Source organism: Calidris pugnax, unplaced genomic scaffold (genome assembly GCF_001431845.1).
Source record: "Calidris pugnax isolate Ruff unplaced genomic scaffold, ASM143184v1 scaffold51, whole genome shotgun sequence".
NCBI lineage: Eukaryota > Metazoa > Chordata > Aves > Charadriiformes > Scolopacidae > Calidris > Calidris pugnax.
The window spans coordinates 4,881,921-4,899,756 of NW_015090797.1; the positions used below are offsets into that span (position 1 = coordinate 4,881,921).

The 17,836-nt window shown below is 41.8% G+C and overlaps 1 protein-coding gene across 1 annotated transcript in view; it reads right to left on the bottom strand.

Moving 5' to 3' along the window:
* Positions 1-1,497: 1,497 nt before the first annotated feature.
* The window catches only part of LOC106885061 (ethanolaminephosphotransferase 1-like), a 57,843-nt gene continuing 41,504 nt past the window's right edge, over positions 1,498-17,836 (bottom strand). Inside the window, exons 7-10 of the mRNA XM_014936889.1 lie at positions 12,271-12,319; positions 9,341-9,521; positions 5,726-5,908; positions 1,498-4,593 (exon numbers count right to left, since the gene is read on the bottom strand). Coding sequence (XP_014792375.1) covers positions 4,528-4,593; positions 5,726-5,908; positions 9,341-9,521; positions 12,271-12,319 — 479 coding nt within the window. The 3' untranslated portion in view covers positions 1,498-4,527. The remainder of the gene's footprint in view (positions 4,594-5,725; positions 5,909-9,340; positions 9,522-12,270; positions 12,320-17,836) is intronic.

A 17,836-nucleotide genomic window follows, 5' to 3' on the forward strand; every position in this document is an offset into this window, starting at 1 on the left:
CGGTAGTTCTTCATAATACTGTTGAACCGAAGAGCAGTTACTAATTTTTTCCAGTCTCCAGAATGTCCTTTAACCCATAGAGGATTTCTGATGGGGCAAGGAGTTGTGGGATCCAGGCTGTAAACTGAATTTCCATCAGCACCAGTCTCTGCTTTCTGCGGTTCACCTTCCTGCTGATACTGGAGCAGATGCACGGAGAGCACTTGAGGAGCAAATGTTTATCATCTAAAGGTTTGCAAATTGGTTGGGCCGTGGAGCTCCCCGGAGGGTTCACAGCCAGGCTGTTGTGCCTCTCTCCTTTTCTCTCTTTGAAGCACATTTAAAAAAAAAAAAAAAAAATAAAAAAACTGAACCTCATCATTTCCTGAAAAATATTCCTTCTATTTCTGGTCTGAGGACCACAGCCCTCTGGCTGCTTGTGTCAAGGGGGAAGTGAGGGCCGTAGGGAGCCGGGGCAGTAGGTACCTCTTGGGTGGTAGAAACGTGGCTGTGCTGGGGGGAGAGCTGCCCTCTGAAAGGGAAAAGAGATGTCCTGCTCCCCCCCCAAACCCTGTGAGTAACCCATTCTTCCGTTATGGTTTTAATATGCATTTGTAATTACCTTTACTAAATAGCACACCATAAAGCTTTGGTTATATATTAAATGTAAACTGAAAGGAATGTAAACATATGTATTGTTAATTATAAATAGATAAGTAATGGCATAATAGATACAAAAAAAAAAAGTCTTATTCAGATGTATCAGTCATTTTACATTATCCACCAATTGTCGCATGGTAGAGTAGATTTTTGTCTGAATATGTGAATAACTTGACTTGCGTTTATCTTTTTACATATTTAATAAAAAAATATATGTTAAAATCTGCCTAGCTCTAGAGACTATTCAAAACATTCTAAAATAATACTTTCCTGGTTTAAGTACATATTTTTGTTTCATTAGTGAATCCATATGGGAGCAGGAAGAGAAAGGCAGCTGCTTTAAAAAAAAAAAGTTCATATTTTGTGTGTGAATATTGGTAGTGTCTGTTTCCCAAAGAGCTCAGCAACTGTATCACCTTCTGCAAATCAGAGAGAAAATCTGTGGATGTGCACATCAACAGATCCTCCTCCTTTATGGTAAATGCTTTCTGGTTTCAGAGTGCTAAATCTCTTGGTGTGTCTCAGCTTTGATACAGCAAGAGCAAAACTCGCAGCAGGCAGGAGGTGAAGAGAGTGCTATGGCAAAGGCTCCCAGTGGCCTCTTCTTGCAACGGCCAAATATTTGGGGATGAATCTTCAGCACGGTACCAAAAAGCCACCTACCTTTTAGATTAAAATAGCAGGGTTTTGGAAGAAAAGGGGGAAACTTCATTGCAATTCTCACAGCTCTGATCTTTGCAGTAGATGCTCCAGGGCTTTGAGCTGTGGGCGAGGACTTCTTTCTGCCATGGCTTGAGGCTGGCTGGTGGTGTGCCACCACTGAGAAGACAGCACGAGCCTGGCTGTCCTTCTGCTACATCTCCAGGGCTTTGAGCCGTGGGTGAGGACTTCTTTCTGCCATGGCTTGAGGCTGGCTGGTGGTGTGCCACCACCGAGAAGACAGCACGAGCCTGGCTGTCCTCCTTCCCCCAGGCTGTGGCTGAACCACTGCCCAGCCCCACTTAGAGGAGGTTTCTGGTAGAGGGGTGGAGGATGAAGCAGGGACCAGAGGAGCCCGTTTCCAACCCAGGCACTCGAATCTGGGAGAGCTGTGCTTAGTTCAGTTGCTTCTTGTAAGATTAGAGGGAAGGCATGGTTTTTTGGCTACTGCATAAAAAAAGTAGGAGTGTATTTTCCCATTCAAATAGTTGAAAACTTTTCTGCCACAATGTTGTGACAAAAAATAACTATTGTTAGACTGTTAGGTAGGGGTATGAAGATGACCTGACTTCATGAAATAAATGGGTGATCATACCACCCTGTGAACAAAGCATTTTTATTCCCATTCGTTGAACCAGTTACCATCTAAGATGGCAATTCCATACGTACACTCTGCAATACGTGATCTGTTTTTATACTTGTCTTCATAGAGATTGTATGGACAAGTTGCTTTAAAAAGGAAAAAGAAAGTTATTTGCTGTGTCTTCATAGAGCATGTAAAAAAACTGGCCGGAGCTTAATTTCCCTTGAAAGTGATAAAAGTGATACTTTTTTTCTCTTTAGAAAGATACAAGTGCAGGCAGGTTGTAGCAGTTCAAGTTTTATAATTTCATTTAATGAAATATTTCAAAGTACTCCATTACAGTGCATCAGCTTGTGCTGCTTCTGTGACCCTTATTTCCAACTCAGAAATAATTGCGAGACAGAGGGAAAAGGGAAGCCTGGCCAGAGTTCTTCCTCCACAACCACGTCCCATCCATTTCATTCTAACTCTTTTCTCGTTGGGACTTCCTCCAGGTACTTTGGGTGGGTGGGTTAAATGCAAACTGTTGAAATAGGTGAGGCTTCTGTGGCAGCGTACCTGGGATGGGATGTAATATTTAACTTCACCAAGCAGTGAGATCGCTGGGTGTGTGCCTACATTGAAGGTGGTGTTGCCCTTCAAACACAGGACTGCCTTTTCTTAGCATCCTTCATGAAATAAACAGCCATCAGCCTTGCTCTAAGAGAGTCCTTGGGCAGTCAGGGAGCACCTCCATGGAGACCCCAAGCTCCCTAGGCATCATGCAGGGCAGGGGCAGGACCCACCCCACCAGCGGGAAGGAAGCCTGGAAGACTCCTCCCATTGCTCCAGCTGGACCACAGCGATGCTGGAGGGCGCAGGAAACTCCCTTCCCTGCAGGGTTCTCAGCAAAATCTCCAAACCAGCATGGACAGGCTGACCTGTGTCCTCTGCCTAACTCGAGCCTTAAGCTGCTTGAACTGTGACTGGAGTGTGATGATCATCTGGGAGGTGGGACCCTCGGCATGCTTGTCTGGTAAGCGGAACACACGCACCTTCAAACCATAAGATACTTTCCAAGTCGGTGTGGTATTTCTGCTTTGTGAAGAGGGGAAGCTGATGTGCAGGTTTCTCCCCTGGTGCCTACCGCAAGGGCTGCTGAGGGAAATCTGCCTGGCTGACGTGGTGGGTCAACTACTGCTCTTACGACTGTAACAGCTCATACAAACTGAAATTGAAGCTGTTCACAGTGGTACAGCTAGTTGATGCTCAGCTGAAAATATTAACAGGAGCTGCTGATGGAAGGGGGGAAAAAAAATGATCGGACCAGTGATAAAGCCAGAGAAATGGTCCAAGAACTGAAAAAAGGTGAACTTAAGGCTCAGCAGCTCAACGACGACGCTTCTGCCCTCCTGCTGGCAAGTGAGATAGTTCCCTAGTTAATAAACATGCCAGTCGGTCAAACACATCCCTCTGTGCAGGGACTGCACTATCCAGCTTACCTGGGGGCACGTGGACAGACTGTTTCATTAGTGCTTCAAGGCCACAGAGCCCCTCTGGCTAGGGCAGCGCATGAAAAGAGATGAAACTCCAATTCTTACTCTTTCCTCCAAGGCACGCAGAAAACCTACATATATTATAGCTGAAGTGAGCAGTTGACATGTGCACGCAAACGTGTAACGTCTAAAAAAAGCTTTTCTGGTCTCAGTTCTTTTTCTTTTTTTGGTCATTGTCTAAAACCACAGGAATTTGTTTCAAGCACACAGGAAAATAATGATTCGCTTAGCATTCTGTGCTCACAGATGAGGTTTGACTGGTTTTGCAGTGAAATACAAGCATCTTCAAAGGTTTGTTGGCCAAATTTATTCTCAGCTGGTTACCTTTGTAGGGTATATGTTGCTTGTTGCTACTGAAATATCAACAATGCGCTTGTTACTGCCTAGAAAATAAGTGTAAGGACAGTTGCTGCTGTACGGAGCCTGCATTTCTGAGAGATGCAGGTCAGCGGAGACTGATCTTAATGCTGGGAGGGCAAAAAAAAAATCATAGATTTCAAAAACACCTTGCTGTGCCCGTAGCTTTCTGAGCTCAGTCTCTTTTCTTCACACGTTCATGTGAGGTGAGGAAAAGACTCAATGTGCGTAAGCCCTTCAGGAGGTTGTATGGAAGAAATGAGTTGTGAGAAAATAAATATGGGAAATGAAGCAGGCACAGGTGTCTGAAAAGGGGGGGATACACAGGGAGGGTTTGCATTGCTGGGGTCCCACTGGTGACCAGGCTGGACAAAACCAGTCCTGGTTATAAACCATCAAGGATCTCATGTAACCCGGCATGGATTTATCCAGGACTTTGGACACAGTGGCGAGGAGGAGGAAGACAAAGAAACGTGGCATTAATGAAGAGAATAAATATTAGCAGCAGAACAACTGGTAAACACTTCTCTGCTGGATGGGAATCTTCCTCTGAGATGAAGCATCTTGCTGCATAGCTCATTGTCGCAGTGGTTCGGATATCTGGACTATTCTATTCTTTGGTTATTTTAATCAGATTAATTCCAACTATTTATCACACCAGAAGAGTTGCAAATCTCCACATCAAGTGTTACAGTCTGATCATAGGGCAGTTGTTCACTCCTGGACACGTTTCTTCAGGGAAAAGATGTAAATGTTCAAGTGCTCGCTCAGCTGTCTCCCCTAAAGAGAAATCACAGAGATTAGTGACCAGTTTTGAAAGTGCTTCACAATTCACCATTTCTCTTCTCCTGGTCAGAGGCAGGAGGACCCAACTACTGTCCTCATGTACTTGGGGACCTACAAGTACACGGGCACCTACGAGTATTCAAGCAAGAGAGCTGTGCTGTTGCAGCACACTGATGGGAAGTTCAGTCACTGTGGACCAGACTCAGAGGTGACATGAACTCTGATGGAGCTGGGCCTCCTCGGTCAATAGCGAATTTGGACCAGGGATTTCCATTCTGACCTCCACTGACTGGCCCATCTTGGTGCTGGGGTAAAATCTACTACAACGCCAATGTCTGCTGGCAAAAAGCCTCTTTCTTTCAAAGGCAGGAAGAAACATCCTTATGCCCCGATGGTTTATCTTAAAAGAATGCTGGCCAACTCCCTGTGAGATGAGATCTTTGCCATGCAACGTGTGTTACCTGAAAGCAAATCCCCATTAAGACACTTTCCTAAGGATTATTTGACAATGCTCTTGAGAAAAGAGGGCATTAACTGAGGAAAAATGAATTTAAGCAGTAATTCAGATCATGATAACTGACAAAACTGATACCTAGCAGACACAAAAATGCACTGGGAAACCGTTCATGTCTCTAGCTTGAGAGATGCTAATAGAGGGCCAAGACAAGATGAGGAACTGGGACAGTTATTTTGCTTGTAATTTCAAAGCGAAGTTAACCTTATTTTATGAATTCTATGCATTTTACCTTCCTATTTTTTCAGTCCAGTAAGAAGAAAAGGAAAAGCAGTGGGAGAATTCATGCCACATGAATTTTTTACTGCTATGTAAAACCACCTGATAGTGATGGGTTTAAAGCTGACAACAGTTGACTACACTGGAATAATTCAAGTCACTGAAGTTGCTCCATGTGCAAAAAGGCACTGCCTGCAGTAAAATTCTGTTTTTGTTTAAATTTGGACTAAATAAAACAATATACAGAAAAAAAAAAAATGCCATAACTGAACATTCAGACTTCCAGCCACTGCCCCAACTAGGTGGCATGGAAACCCTTTCCCGGACCCCATCCTCCTCCCTGCCCCAGTGCAGCTCTCCCCTCCCGTGGCTGCTTCAGAAGGTCCCACTCACCACGCAGACCCCAAAGTGCACGTGTGCGGCTGTGACCAGGGCGGTGAGGACGGCGAGCACTGCTTCTTCTGTCCAGCCCAGCAGCCCAGAGATGGCCGCGTAGACCACCAGCGCCAGGGGGAAGAGGAACCAGTGGAAGAGCTCTGGACGGGTGCTGCTCATCTGGCAGATGATCACCTTGCACTGTGGGTGAGAAGCACTGGGTCAGCCCAGGGGTCCAGGCAAAAGTGTGGCCATTTTTCTCTGCAGGTTGCTTTTGATGAGGGGAAAACAAGGCTGACGTTCGAAATGAGGCTTGTTTCTTGGTGAGGTTTCTTCCTCACCTCTTGGTGAGGAAGCTGCTATAGATACATCTTTCTGCCTTACTGTCTGTGAGTCTTAACGGACTTTATTACAAGTAATTTAAATTACACACCTCTTTTCCAGTGTTTTGACACGCTCCTCTTTATGAGCCAAGTACATCTTCATGGAAAGGGAGTTTGGTTGATACCTCATGATTTCACGTGGGCTCGTAAAGTTGCAACCCCAAATCAAATGCGCCACCACTTAATCACTGGGAGAGCGTACTGGTATTTTAATGACATGGTGTGGCAGAAATATATTCTGGTTCGTTGTATAGAAGGAAGGGAGAGTACTGTCTGCCACTTTTAAATCCTGTTTTTCTTGTCTAACACTCCTCCATGCACTAAAACACCATTTTCTTGGCTCATTTATGGCAGTGGACTCCCTGGAGATGTGGCTGGGGGCCCAGGGAAAGGGATCCCACTCAGAATGGCAGAAAAAAATGAATATATGGTGCATTGTTTAACTGAAAGCAATTAGCTTAATTTTACTGAGTTCTTGAAACATGAGGAGTTGAAGCTCAGATTTTTAAAACCAGTTAAACACACCTACATGTTTTACACTCCTTAAGAAATGTGTTTCTCATACACTATTCCCTTTTTTAAAAGAGCACAGCTAAAATATTTTTTTGATTTAAGTTTCTATCAAAATTTAAATGTGGCTAAAAATAGATTTTATGTATCCTGAAAACAGTAGAAGAATGAAAAACTCATTCCCTGTGCAGTGCCTGAAATCCTGACAGCAGCAGTCGGAGTCTGACCCTAGGGAAAAAATACTGGCTTTACTGTCTGTGCTGGGGAAGCTGAAGAATGCAAAAATAAACCATGAAAAAATCATTAACTTTCAATAAGGCAAGAAGTAAGCATTTGTACCAAATGTAAATATTTTTGCTTACAACGCATTATCAGAATTGATTGTGAATGTTTTTGGAATAACACTAGTTTTATGAGTCCTTTGGGAATCATTCCAGAGGGTATCAGAAATGGCTAAAGCAATCTATATGCTGTAATTTTTCTGCCTGAATAATTGCACCTGTCCAGAGGTTGGCTTTCCCAGTGTTTTAAACTGTTATTGCACCACGTTAAGTACGGCACTCGATTTTTCACAGAGATTGCTTATTAATATTTGGAGCAATTCCCCTTCGGTGTATCACAGCGCTGCAAAACAGACCATGCTCTGCCCTCCTCCCGCCATTCCTTGTTTCCCCTCGTCCTGAAGCACTGACTCATAGAATTGTCTAGGTTGGAAAGGACCTTTAAGATCATCTAGTCCAACCATCAACCTAACTCTGATTAAAAAAACCCATCACTAAACCATGTCACTAATCACTATGTCAACCCATCTTCTGAACACCTCCAGGGATGGTGCCTCAACCACTTCCCTGGGCAGCCCATTCCAACCCTTAATAAACATTTCAGTGTAAAAATTTTTCCTAATATCCAATTTGAACATCCCTTGGTGCAACTTGAGGCCAGGAGTCCATCACCTTCCCTACTTGCCCTGGAATTGCACATCTATGAGGCCAGGTCTGAGTCCAGGCAGCTAGTCCAAGGGATCTTCTGGGCAGCTAAATGTGTTATAAAGGCATGAGAAGTTCAAGATACTGGCAGGTAGAGAGACATGGGCTGTAGTTTGTAGTTTACAGAACCAATAATGGAAACCCAGCGTGTCAGACTATCGCAGAGAAGACAAGCATTTCCGTGACAAGCCTTACTCTGTTACTGGAAGAAACGTGTGTGTACAAGGGACCAGAGGAGGTGAAGGGAAATACAGGCTTGTTTTTCACTTTTAAGACGTTATAAATTCCAACTAACACCCGTAAATTTTTAATGCTTGCTTTTAAAATGTTAAAAATTTCAAGTACTGTGCATACATTTTTAATTCATGCGAGCCTCTAACACTGCAGTAGGTGTTTCGGTAAAAGAACAAACAAGACCAGAAGAACATGCATTGCACTCCATGGCCAATAAACAGCAGTCTAGAAAGAAACTTCTGGTTTTCCATACTATTTTTAATTCTGCCTCCCACTACTGCTCTTAGTCTGTTAAGACGTATGCGCAGAACCTGCCGTCTGCCAGGCTCTGAAAGCACTTTCCCCACTGCTATGAAATAATTGTATTTCTCATTTAGGAATCTACACTCTTCTCTTAAGAAAAAGGGGTAGATTAGATAATGAAAAATGCATACAATAAAAGTTATACATCTGAAAACAACCCAACTTTTGTGATATTAAGTCCTTACAATGAAACTGTTTGATTTGTGACCCTCATTTATAGGATACATCTAACAAGCATCACAATTATTTCTTTTCCATTCCCAAATCCAAATTACTAGTGGGGTTACGCTTTCTCTTTCAAAATCCCGCATTTTCCAAGCTCTTTCTCATAATGGAAGGCTCTTCAAGACTTTCACTTTTCCAATTGGATGTAGCACTGCTCAGTGAGACAATTTTAGATGGTGTTGGAGGCTGTCTTCCTAAAATGACGCTAGTCGCTACCCTTTAGGGTATTTTAGCATTACCTGAGACCTCTCTACCTGGCTGCAGCTCTCTTGCCTCTCTCCTGGCAAACAGAGAGGCAAAGGGCCTCCTCCAGAGAAGAAAGCCCTGGGTTAACCACAGTGCTCAGCATTACAGTCTGGCTGCCCTTGTTATTACTTCACCGAGGTTTACGTTGCCTCCCAGGCATTGAAAGGGGGAAATTTGTCCCAATGATGTGGTAGAGGAGACACTAACCTGTGGGCAGAGAGGCATCGCAAGGCCTCTGCTCACCTTTGTCTTTCCCTAAAAAATGCTTATTCTGAATAGGGGTGGAAAAACGTGGACTCAGCTGAGCTGTAGGACACGGGAACACATGTACCACACTGATGGGCACACCAGCAGGTGAAGGCTACACCCCTGCCCCTACTCTTGGTGGTAAATCAATGCTTGTATTGAGCTTTCTTTCACTTTAGACAAGTCCCCTAGTCCTGCCTATGTGTTGGGGAATTTCTGTGTTATTTCTGGAAGTAAGGCCTCCCCAGAACTCTTCATAAACTCTCCAGAAAATAAAGAACCCTCATAAAAACTTTATGCTGTGGTAGAGTAGGTACTGAGGTACTGTTAAGCGTCCAGACAACTCCTCTGATGCATTTTTGTCCAAGAGAGGGTAACACAGAGGTAGAAGAGTGGTGTGATTCTGCTGAGTTTTAACTACAGTTTCTGTTTCCTTCTGCTTATTCACATAAAATTAGAAAGCAATCTCTAAATAATACCACCACCACAAACATACTTACAGTAACATTTGAGAAAGCAACCCCGACCATCCATAAAAACAGTCTTGGCTGCTTTGCTAATATGTTGCTTGGAGATAAAACCACCCAGACTGTAAGAAGAATGAACAGCAACAGAGGTGACGCAAGAGGTAGGAGTCCTTCATACAAAGAATCATTCTTCAATGTTTTCTTTAAATGTGCTCTGTAAATAAATACAATCATTTTATGGAGTAAGAAAATGTATCCATTCTATTTCTGCACAGTAACTTCAAACTCTAGCCTAAACACAGCCCAAGAATTCATCCTGCAACACAACTACCTGTGCAAATGTGCTAGCTACCCAGACATTTAACGAGAAATTGTAACATATCCAAGTAACATTTCTTTCTGGGATAAAATGATAGCGTTTTATTCACATAGTTTCTGATCAGCTTCACCAATTCCCCACCACACACAAAGTGAGCAGTGAGGATGCTGTGCATCCTCATCCAAATGCACAGCATGCAGGCTTGCGCTGAATTCAAAAAATATATACATATTTTTAGAGGATGTAACTTCTGACATGAGGCATGAAATTACTTCAGCCAATACAGCCCACATTTTCAGCAGCAACGCAGTCAAGCATACAGCTGAAGGGATTGCTGTTGTTTAGGTCTACAAGTGATGTTGCTAGACAATGCTGCACCATTGCCTCCCTGTCAGGGAGGATTTTTTTTTTTCTAATTAGATCACAGGAAAATTAATGACTCGTGTTTTCTTGGATATTTTAAGCTGTCTTTTAAAGGTAGTACTATCAAAGGTAGTAAAAGACTGGATTTTCTATTGGCTAGGAAAAAAGTAACTGTAAGGTCATCAAGAGCTTCTGCATCTTTCTTACTCAGGCAAAACTCACTGAGAAGTTATAAAAGGAATAGGAGGTTTAATTTACTAAAGTTCACTACCATTAAACCCTTTCTTCATACCAATAGTTCAGAAGAGCAACGCTGTGTTTGAAGTGGACTGGGAAATGTCCTGTTTTAAATCTCTGAATATCTGTATTTATAGGAACAGCTCAACAAAAATCCAATAAATATCATAGAATCATTGAGGTTGGAAGAGACCCTTGGGATCATCGAGTCCAACCATCTACCCTACTCTACAAAGTCCTCCCCTACACCATGTCCCTTAGCACTGCATCTAAACGGCCCTTAAACACAGCCAGGGACGGTGACTCCACCACCTCCCTGGGCAGCCTGTTCCAATGCCCTATCTTTCTCATTCCAAAAAAAATAATATTCTTCTGGTAAAATACCAACTGAGAACAGGCAGGAGGATGAAGAAAGAGAGGAGATAATTGGAAAACTCAAATTCCTCATCACCAAACAGCTTGTGTGTACATCCTTCAAGCAACCCTGACTAGATGTTTAGAATTACCGTGCTCTTCTCTTCAGAGGAACAATAAACCCACCGGAAGGCTCAAGAAAAACTACGGCAAATGATGACTTGAAAGGGAAAACACTAAACAAAGTCCTGAGATAAGAGAAAAGAAAGCAAAAACCTAAATGTTCATTGGTGCAAATGATGCTCCTGACATGGGACTGATATGCCCAAGGTGCTGTCCTCCTCCTCCTCCCAGTCTTCCCCAAACTGGAGTCCCTTGCACCACTGGTCCCCAGCCCCCTCCTGCAGCTGCTCCCCACACCCTGCCCCAAAGCCTGGCTTTTCCAGGTCTGCTTTTCCAGAGTTGTAATGAGGAGATGTTTGTGTCTTTGCAATAAGTGGTAGGATCATAGAATCATAGAATCATATGGGGTTGGAAGGGATCTCTGGAGATCATCAGGTCCAACCCCTCCCACCGAGGTGGGTCTACCTAGAGCAGGTTGCACAGGATCTTGTCCAGGTGGTCCAGGACGAGAGGAAACAGCCTCAAGCTGCGCCAGGGAGGTTTAGATTGGATACTAGGGATGGATATTAGGAAAAATTTCTTCACCAAAAGGGTTGTGAAGCATTGGAACAGCTGCACAGGGAAGTGGTGGAGTCACCATCCCTGGAGGTATTTAAAAGGCATGTAGATATGGTGCTGAGGGACATGGTTTAATGGCGGACTTGGTAGTGTTGGGTTTACAGTTGGACTTCATGATCTTAAAGCTCTTTTCCAACCAAAATAATACTATGATTCCTCAGCCTTTCCTGCCCCACACCTCCTGACTCTGCACTCTTCCTGCCCCAAACTCAGGGCCGTTCCTACTTTCATGAACTAGAGTATTGCAACATGAAAAGGGCTGTGTAGGAGTGATGTGTTACTGTCTTCTAGTCTCTCCAAAATTAAAATGTTAATACTAATTTCCACTAATTCCTGAAGACAGGAGTGACAGTCCCTCCTTCAGAACACTTAGGATCTGAGAGACCTGATGTGACAGAGGAGTGAAATGAGCTAGCAAATACTAGAGGAAGGCAGGCAGCATTAATAAAATTAGGCCATCAGAGTATAAACTAACCACGTATAAAATTCCTAGGTGCAGCAAGCCAACTCTTAGATGTAATCACAGCTTGCCACCTGCCTACTCTGTATCTGATGGCAATTATCTGCAGACTTCATACAGAGGAGAGTCTTACAGAAGGATCTGGAGGACAATAAAGTACTTCATGGAGTGCAGGATGATCAGCTACACAATCACATTTGACTGTAAATAAAATGCAGTGTTTATAACTACAGAGCTTTCCTCAATTTACTGTGCAGGACACTGGAGAATGGCAAGTGAAAGGAAAAGGAGAAGAGTTATAAACACGGACAAGAAACCAGTCAGATTCTCAAAATTGACCAGAAAAACCTTTAACATTATCAGGACAGCATCTGGCTGAAAGAAGCTAGGCTACTTCAAGCATTAAATATATTTCTCAAGCCAGGAAACTGTTAAATATACAGAATTAAATGGGAAGGGATAGAACTTATTTAATGTTAATTAACTTACCTGTGAATGTTGTAGAGTGTTTGTGGAAATGAAAGAAATAAACTGAAGCCTGGAAGAGAAAAAGATTCATATGTAATGATTTACAGTCCTGCTACACTGATGACCTCAGAGTTTTCTCATATAACGGAGCCAGTGTGCTATTTTAAAAATGACTCAGTATTCCTGTACCCATTACAGGATACAAACTGAGTCTGGAGGCTTTAGGCAATAATAAAACCTTCCTTATTTTCCCAAAAGGTAGCTGCTAGAAATAGTTGCTGGTACAGACTTTCTTGTATAATGAGTAAGAAGGCCAGAAAGATTTTTTAAAAGTTAGTAGGTAGGATCAGTTATTTATCAACCATATTTATCACACGTATTTATTGGCTTTGCTGGACCCAAGAAAGGTGACGGCCCCGTTTTGCATGAGCTGATCTCTGTTCATGTAGAAAAAAAAAGCAAGTCTGACACCAAAAGCTTTGCAATGGAATATATAAAGAGAATTAACCTCAAACAGTGCTGCCCACATTACTGGGGAACTACTAGGTTTATAGTTCAATATACTAAGGTCCAGTTAATTTTGCTGATACAACGGCTGAAATGAATTCATTTTCATACAATGACCATCATTTTATTTTTTCTTTAGAGCTGTGACCTTTCTGGAGCTCAGCTTTAACCCATAAAGGACAAAGGATTTGTCTTTGCCAGCGCTGTGTCTATCTGCATTGCTGCTGGCACTGCCAACACAGCGGCCAAACGCCCTAGAGCTGCCTGGAGACCCAGTTGTACCCTGTCTAGCATATCCCAAATACATTGGCCCATCCAAGGACCAAAGAAGACCTCCAGCAAGTAGTGGAAGTTCAAGTTTTAAACAAAAAAAGCAACAGTATGTCAGCCTAACTGGCAAAAATATATTTAATCCTTTTCTAATGTGACACTCGTTTTCTATGTGTTTCCCTGCAGAGATCTTTGGGTTTGGTTTGGGGTTTTTTCCTCACTTTCTGTGTATCAAGGGCTTTTCCCTGGTCTGTTTGCTGCTTGGGGATTGCTTTGCGTAGCGTATTTCCGCCCAGCTTTTAGATTACATTATAATGCATGAGGATTAGTTTTGGTGCACTAAATTAATACATAATTCCTATTTTGTTATGGGCAAGAAAAGCACTTTGATGTTGTAAACCTTCCGATTTTACTTTAAAAAAAAAATCTCATTTAAGAAACACAGTTACTTACTGTTTGTACAGAAAAGCAGCAAACTTTAATCTCATTATTAGAACTAACGAAAAATAAGAATGAGCAGAGGGAAGAACTGATTTCAGATGACTCTGTACTGGGACTAATGTGGCACAGCAGACTCTCAAGACATTTCAGTGTTTACGGTTCAGTCCTCATCAAAGACATACCCAAGTGTTTAGCACACGCTGGCCAGAGTGGCAACTCAAGAGAAGGAAAACTAAAAGAGCAGGAATAGTGGAGATCAGGATTGTTGGAAAACAGAGGTAAAAAGGGATGCAAAGGAAAATCTGTTTCTCCAGTCTTTCTGACTATCTTTTAAAGAGGAGGAAACAAAGAAGTGGAAAAAAAAAAGAATATCCAACTTGTAAATAATTTCAGGTATTGCATTTTTACATGCTTAGTCCTTGGTTTTTCTTTCTAAAAGAAATAATATAAAGGGCTCTGTTTCTTTATCATAGCAGAAACTCTATATCAGACAGCTGAAGGATGTGCAATTGAAGCAATAGCCCAAGTATTCTGTAAATATATTTCTAAAATTCACAAGCTCAGAAAAGGAAACAAAGAAGTGGAAAAAAAAAAAAAAAAAAAAAACCAACTTTGTATTGCATTTTTACATGCTTAGTCCTTGGTTTTTCTTTCTAAAAGAAATAATATAAAGGGCTCTGTTTCTTTATCATAGCAGAAACTCTATATCAGACAGCTGAAGGATGTGCAATTGAAGCAATAGCCCAAGTATTCTGTAAATATATTTCTAAAATTCACAAGCTCAGAATTCACATGCCTTCAGAATGATCTGTGTTTAATGTGCACTCCAGTTAGCTATGTTTTCTATTAGGCAGGGAGGGCTAGTTCAATAAAATCTTGAGTTACGTACAGCAGTTCCAACATCTGTATCACATTAGAGCAGACATGAGACAAAACATTGACTCTTGAGGTTAAATCTAAATTTCCTGCTGCAATCCTGAAGTTTGATTTGTTAGGAGAAAAGCAACCGAGAAGAACAGAAATAGAGACTAGAACTAGAAATAGAATTCAAAGAGCAATGGTTGCCAACAATTTGTTATTTTTATGAAGTGCCATTTTAGTTAGAAATAACACACTGACCACAAACAATCCCCCAGCCAGCTACAAGCCACTTTCCGAACGGGGCAGTTACACCAGTTACTCCTCTGTAGTTTCATACATCTTTTTGTAGAGCTTTAGCAGAGTGAGAGCTGAGGATGCAGCACGAAGGCAAAGGGTGTTCCCCTTTTTCTTATGGGATTTTCAAAATTCCATCATTTCCTATAACATGTTGCTTTCCCATCTTTTTTTAGCTAAGGAGGCCTGGCTTGAGGGGGCTGCTTTTGGTACTCATTAAGCCTGCTTTTTAATTGGCATTAAGGATCCCTTTGTGCCCAGGAGCTAAACTGCTGCTTCCGCATTGCTGCCATTCCCTGCCGCTCTGGGGAACAAAAGGTGCAGCCTGGAAAGCACAGGCACTGCTGTCTCTCTGGCACTGCCCAACTGAGGACGATGAAGCTTTTTCATTTATTTCTTTTTTTTAATGTCCTAAACCCACAGATTTTATTTTAAAATAATTAAAAAAAAACCAAACAACCAACAACCACCCCACCGAGTTTAGTGCGCTAGACATTTTTAATGCGTTGCAGAAAATAGAACTCATCAAGTGTTTTTTAGAAGTACTACTGCTGTTGCAGTATTTTTTAACTTCTCCTTTAATATTTTCCCCCGTTTCCCAGCTGATCTAAATTCTGAGACCCAACAGTAAGAATACAGGCTTGTATTAAAGGCAGAAATCCTAAAGCACAGATGGGTGGCACAGATACACACAGGGAATTCTTGTGTCACGCTAGGCTGAAGGTATCAAGCCCAAATCCTCGGATTTAGGTACAATCCTATGGCCAGGCCTCTGCTTTGCACCGTCTTCACTGCCTTTTCAGAGAAATAAGCATTTGCAAAGCTCTTTATCAGGAATTATCTTGTCCATATTAAAAAGCAAGCAAACAAACAAAAAACAATGCATTCAAGAATTCAGGATTAGAGGCATGTCAGAAATAAAGCTATATCTTGCTTTTTATATATACATAAACACACAGATACATAAATACACATGTATATATGGTTGTACATATATATGCATGTGTGTAAAAGGGATCAAAATATAATTCCCATCAATTCAAGTGACAGCTTTAGATTTCATTTGGTGCTTTTGAATTCAGTTACAAAACTCTAAGATGTTACTTGTGTGATATCGCTGGGTGAATTTAAAAAAAAAAAAAAGAAAAAGTTAGCAGGTGATGGATACCATGGTACATTTGTCCCCTACGTTAGCCTAGACTAACAGTAATGTTTTTAGGCTTATTTACATGAGGGCATCATAAACCGTGCCCTGAAGATAACTGAAGACCTGCAGAGAGCCAGGTTATGTTTCTGTGACACGCTGAAGTTACTTAGTGCAGCTGCTGTACCTGGGTTCATTTAGGCATTTCTGCAAAATGCAGACTTGCTTGTTGAAGAGAAAGAGGGGGTATGGCCAGGAACAAACTGCTGCTGCTGCTGTCAGCTCTGGAAAATGCTATTTCAGTAACCAACAGGAGAGCCCCACGCTGGTGTGCAGACAAGGCTAAAAAGCCTACTGCAGGTAGCCAGGTTCCTGAATACACTAAACTTCACAGACTATAAACACAAAGAAATAAAGAAGAAACTCCAAGAAGTTGGCCAAGACACCTAAAACACTACTTTTTAATGAATTATACTGCTTCAAAGGAAGGGCAATGTTTATCTTGGCTATTTTCTCCCCACCTTTGCTATCATAAATCACATTTGTTGATAAGTTCCGAACATATGAACCATCCTAAGAAAAGCATTGAAATATTATTTGCTAAGAATAGGCTCTTCCTTATAGTTAAAAGTTAAAAAATAAGACAGTGCTATAGAGGGATGTAATTTTAGATGAAGACTGCACTGGAAACTAGGAATTTGGTCAGGAAAGTAAGAACCCTTCCAACCCACTGGGCTCCTCCCCAGAAATACTCCCCAGGAGCAGCAAAACATCCTCCCATTTGGGAGGCAGTGAGGGGGTCTGTGCAGACCTTCTCCTGGGCATATTGCAGAAGGTGAGCTCAGTAAAAATCAACTCTAACAACAGGCAGTTGTAGCTGCATTTCAGCCTACAAATGAAATAGTCTCATCCTCCTCTCATTCTTCAATTGCCCAAACCTTCATATGGCCTTCTTCAGTCTACTGCTTGGCCTTTCTACCTCATAGTTCATCATAGTCCATGCTTGCTTTAAAGAAATGGGATGTCAAATTAAGGTTGAAATTAAGATTAAAAATATTTAGGCCTCAATATTATCCTAAAAAAAAAAAATCTTTACCTACTTTTTCCATGGTTTTTTCTCCCAAATATATTCCACATTTAGAGCAGCTCATCACATGAAAATATCTTAACACGGTGAATGTTTAGCACACTGATCAGTGCCAGAAAGCAAGCTGCATCAAAAGGTGAGCATTTCGAAGCGCTTGTAACTGGAACAGCAGCTTTTTATGGGACAGTGTGATTTTTCTCAGCCATGTCTGGAGAAGACAACTCTTAATTGGTTGTGCAAACAGATAATTGCATATTGAGCTGTCCACTAACTATAAAATTGTGCTTTATTATTATGTAAAATGGCAAACTTTGAACTACTTAGTGATTAAAAAAAATAATTAGAAAATGAGTATATAATTTTCAGACTTAATTGAGCCTGTAAAGTCTGAATATATTAAGCAATTTAAGGACAGATGAAAAATACACCCAAACAGTTCTACACAGCATGAAATGATTTTAACAGGGATTAACAGGACACTGTAAACATGAACACTGTCTTCATGCACAAAGTTGATGTATGTTTTGGACATTTAGCATCTAGGACACTTCTCAAGTGTAAAGATTGCAAAGGGATGCATTTATCATGCTTGTTGATTTTATAGCTTGTTTTCAATGTCTAAGGAAGTACATACTGCATTTATCTCCCTTGAACTGAGCTGCAGGCTAACAATTAGCATTTGGAGGGATTTATTATAGACTGGGAAATTAGTTTATGGATGTAGAGGCTTCTTTGATGCAGTCCTGTTGACACAGCATGTCCACATCATTGCCTTTTTCTGGGCACAGCAAGAATCAAGCACCAGAGGAGCGGTGTCTTTATTTGAATAGCCCAGGTTGGCTATTCAAGGACTCCTGTCCTTGGACAAGGACAGGAAGGACTCTTCCAGGTGAGCTCCCTTGTTTTACTTTCTTCTGGGGCTCCCACTGCCCGTGAAATGACTTCTCACAGCTAACCCCCCCCCCCCCCCCCACCCACAACCC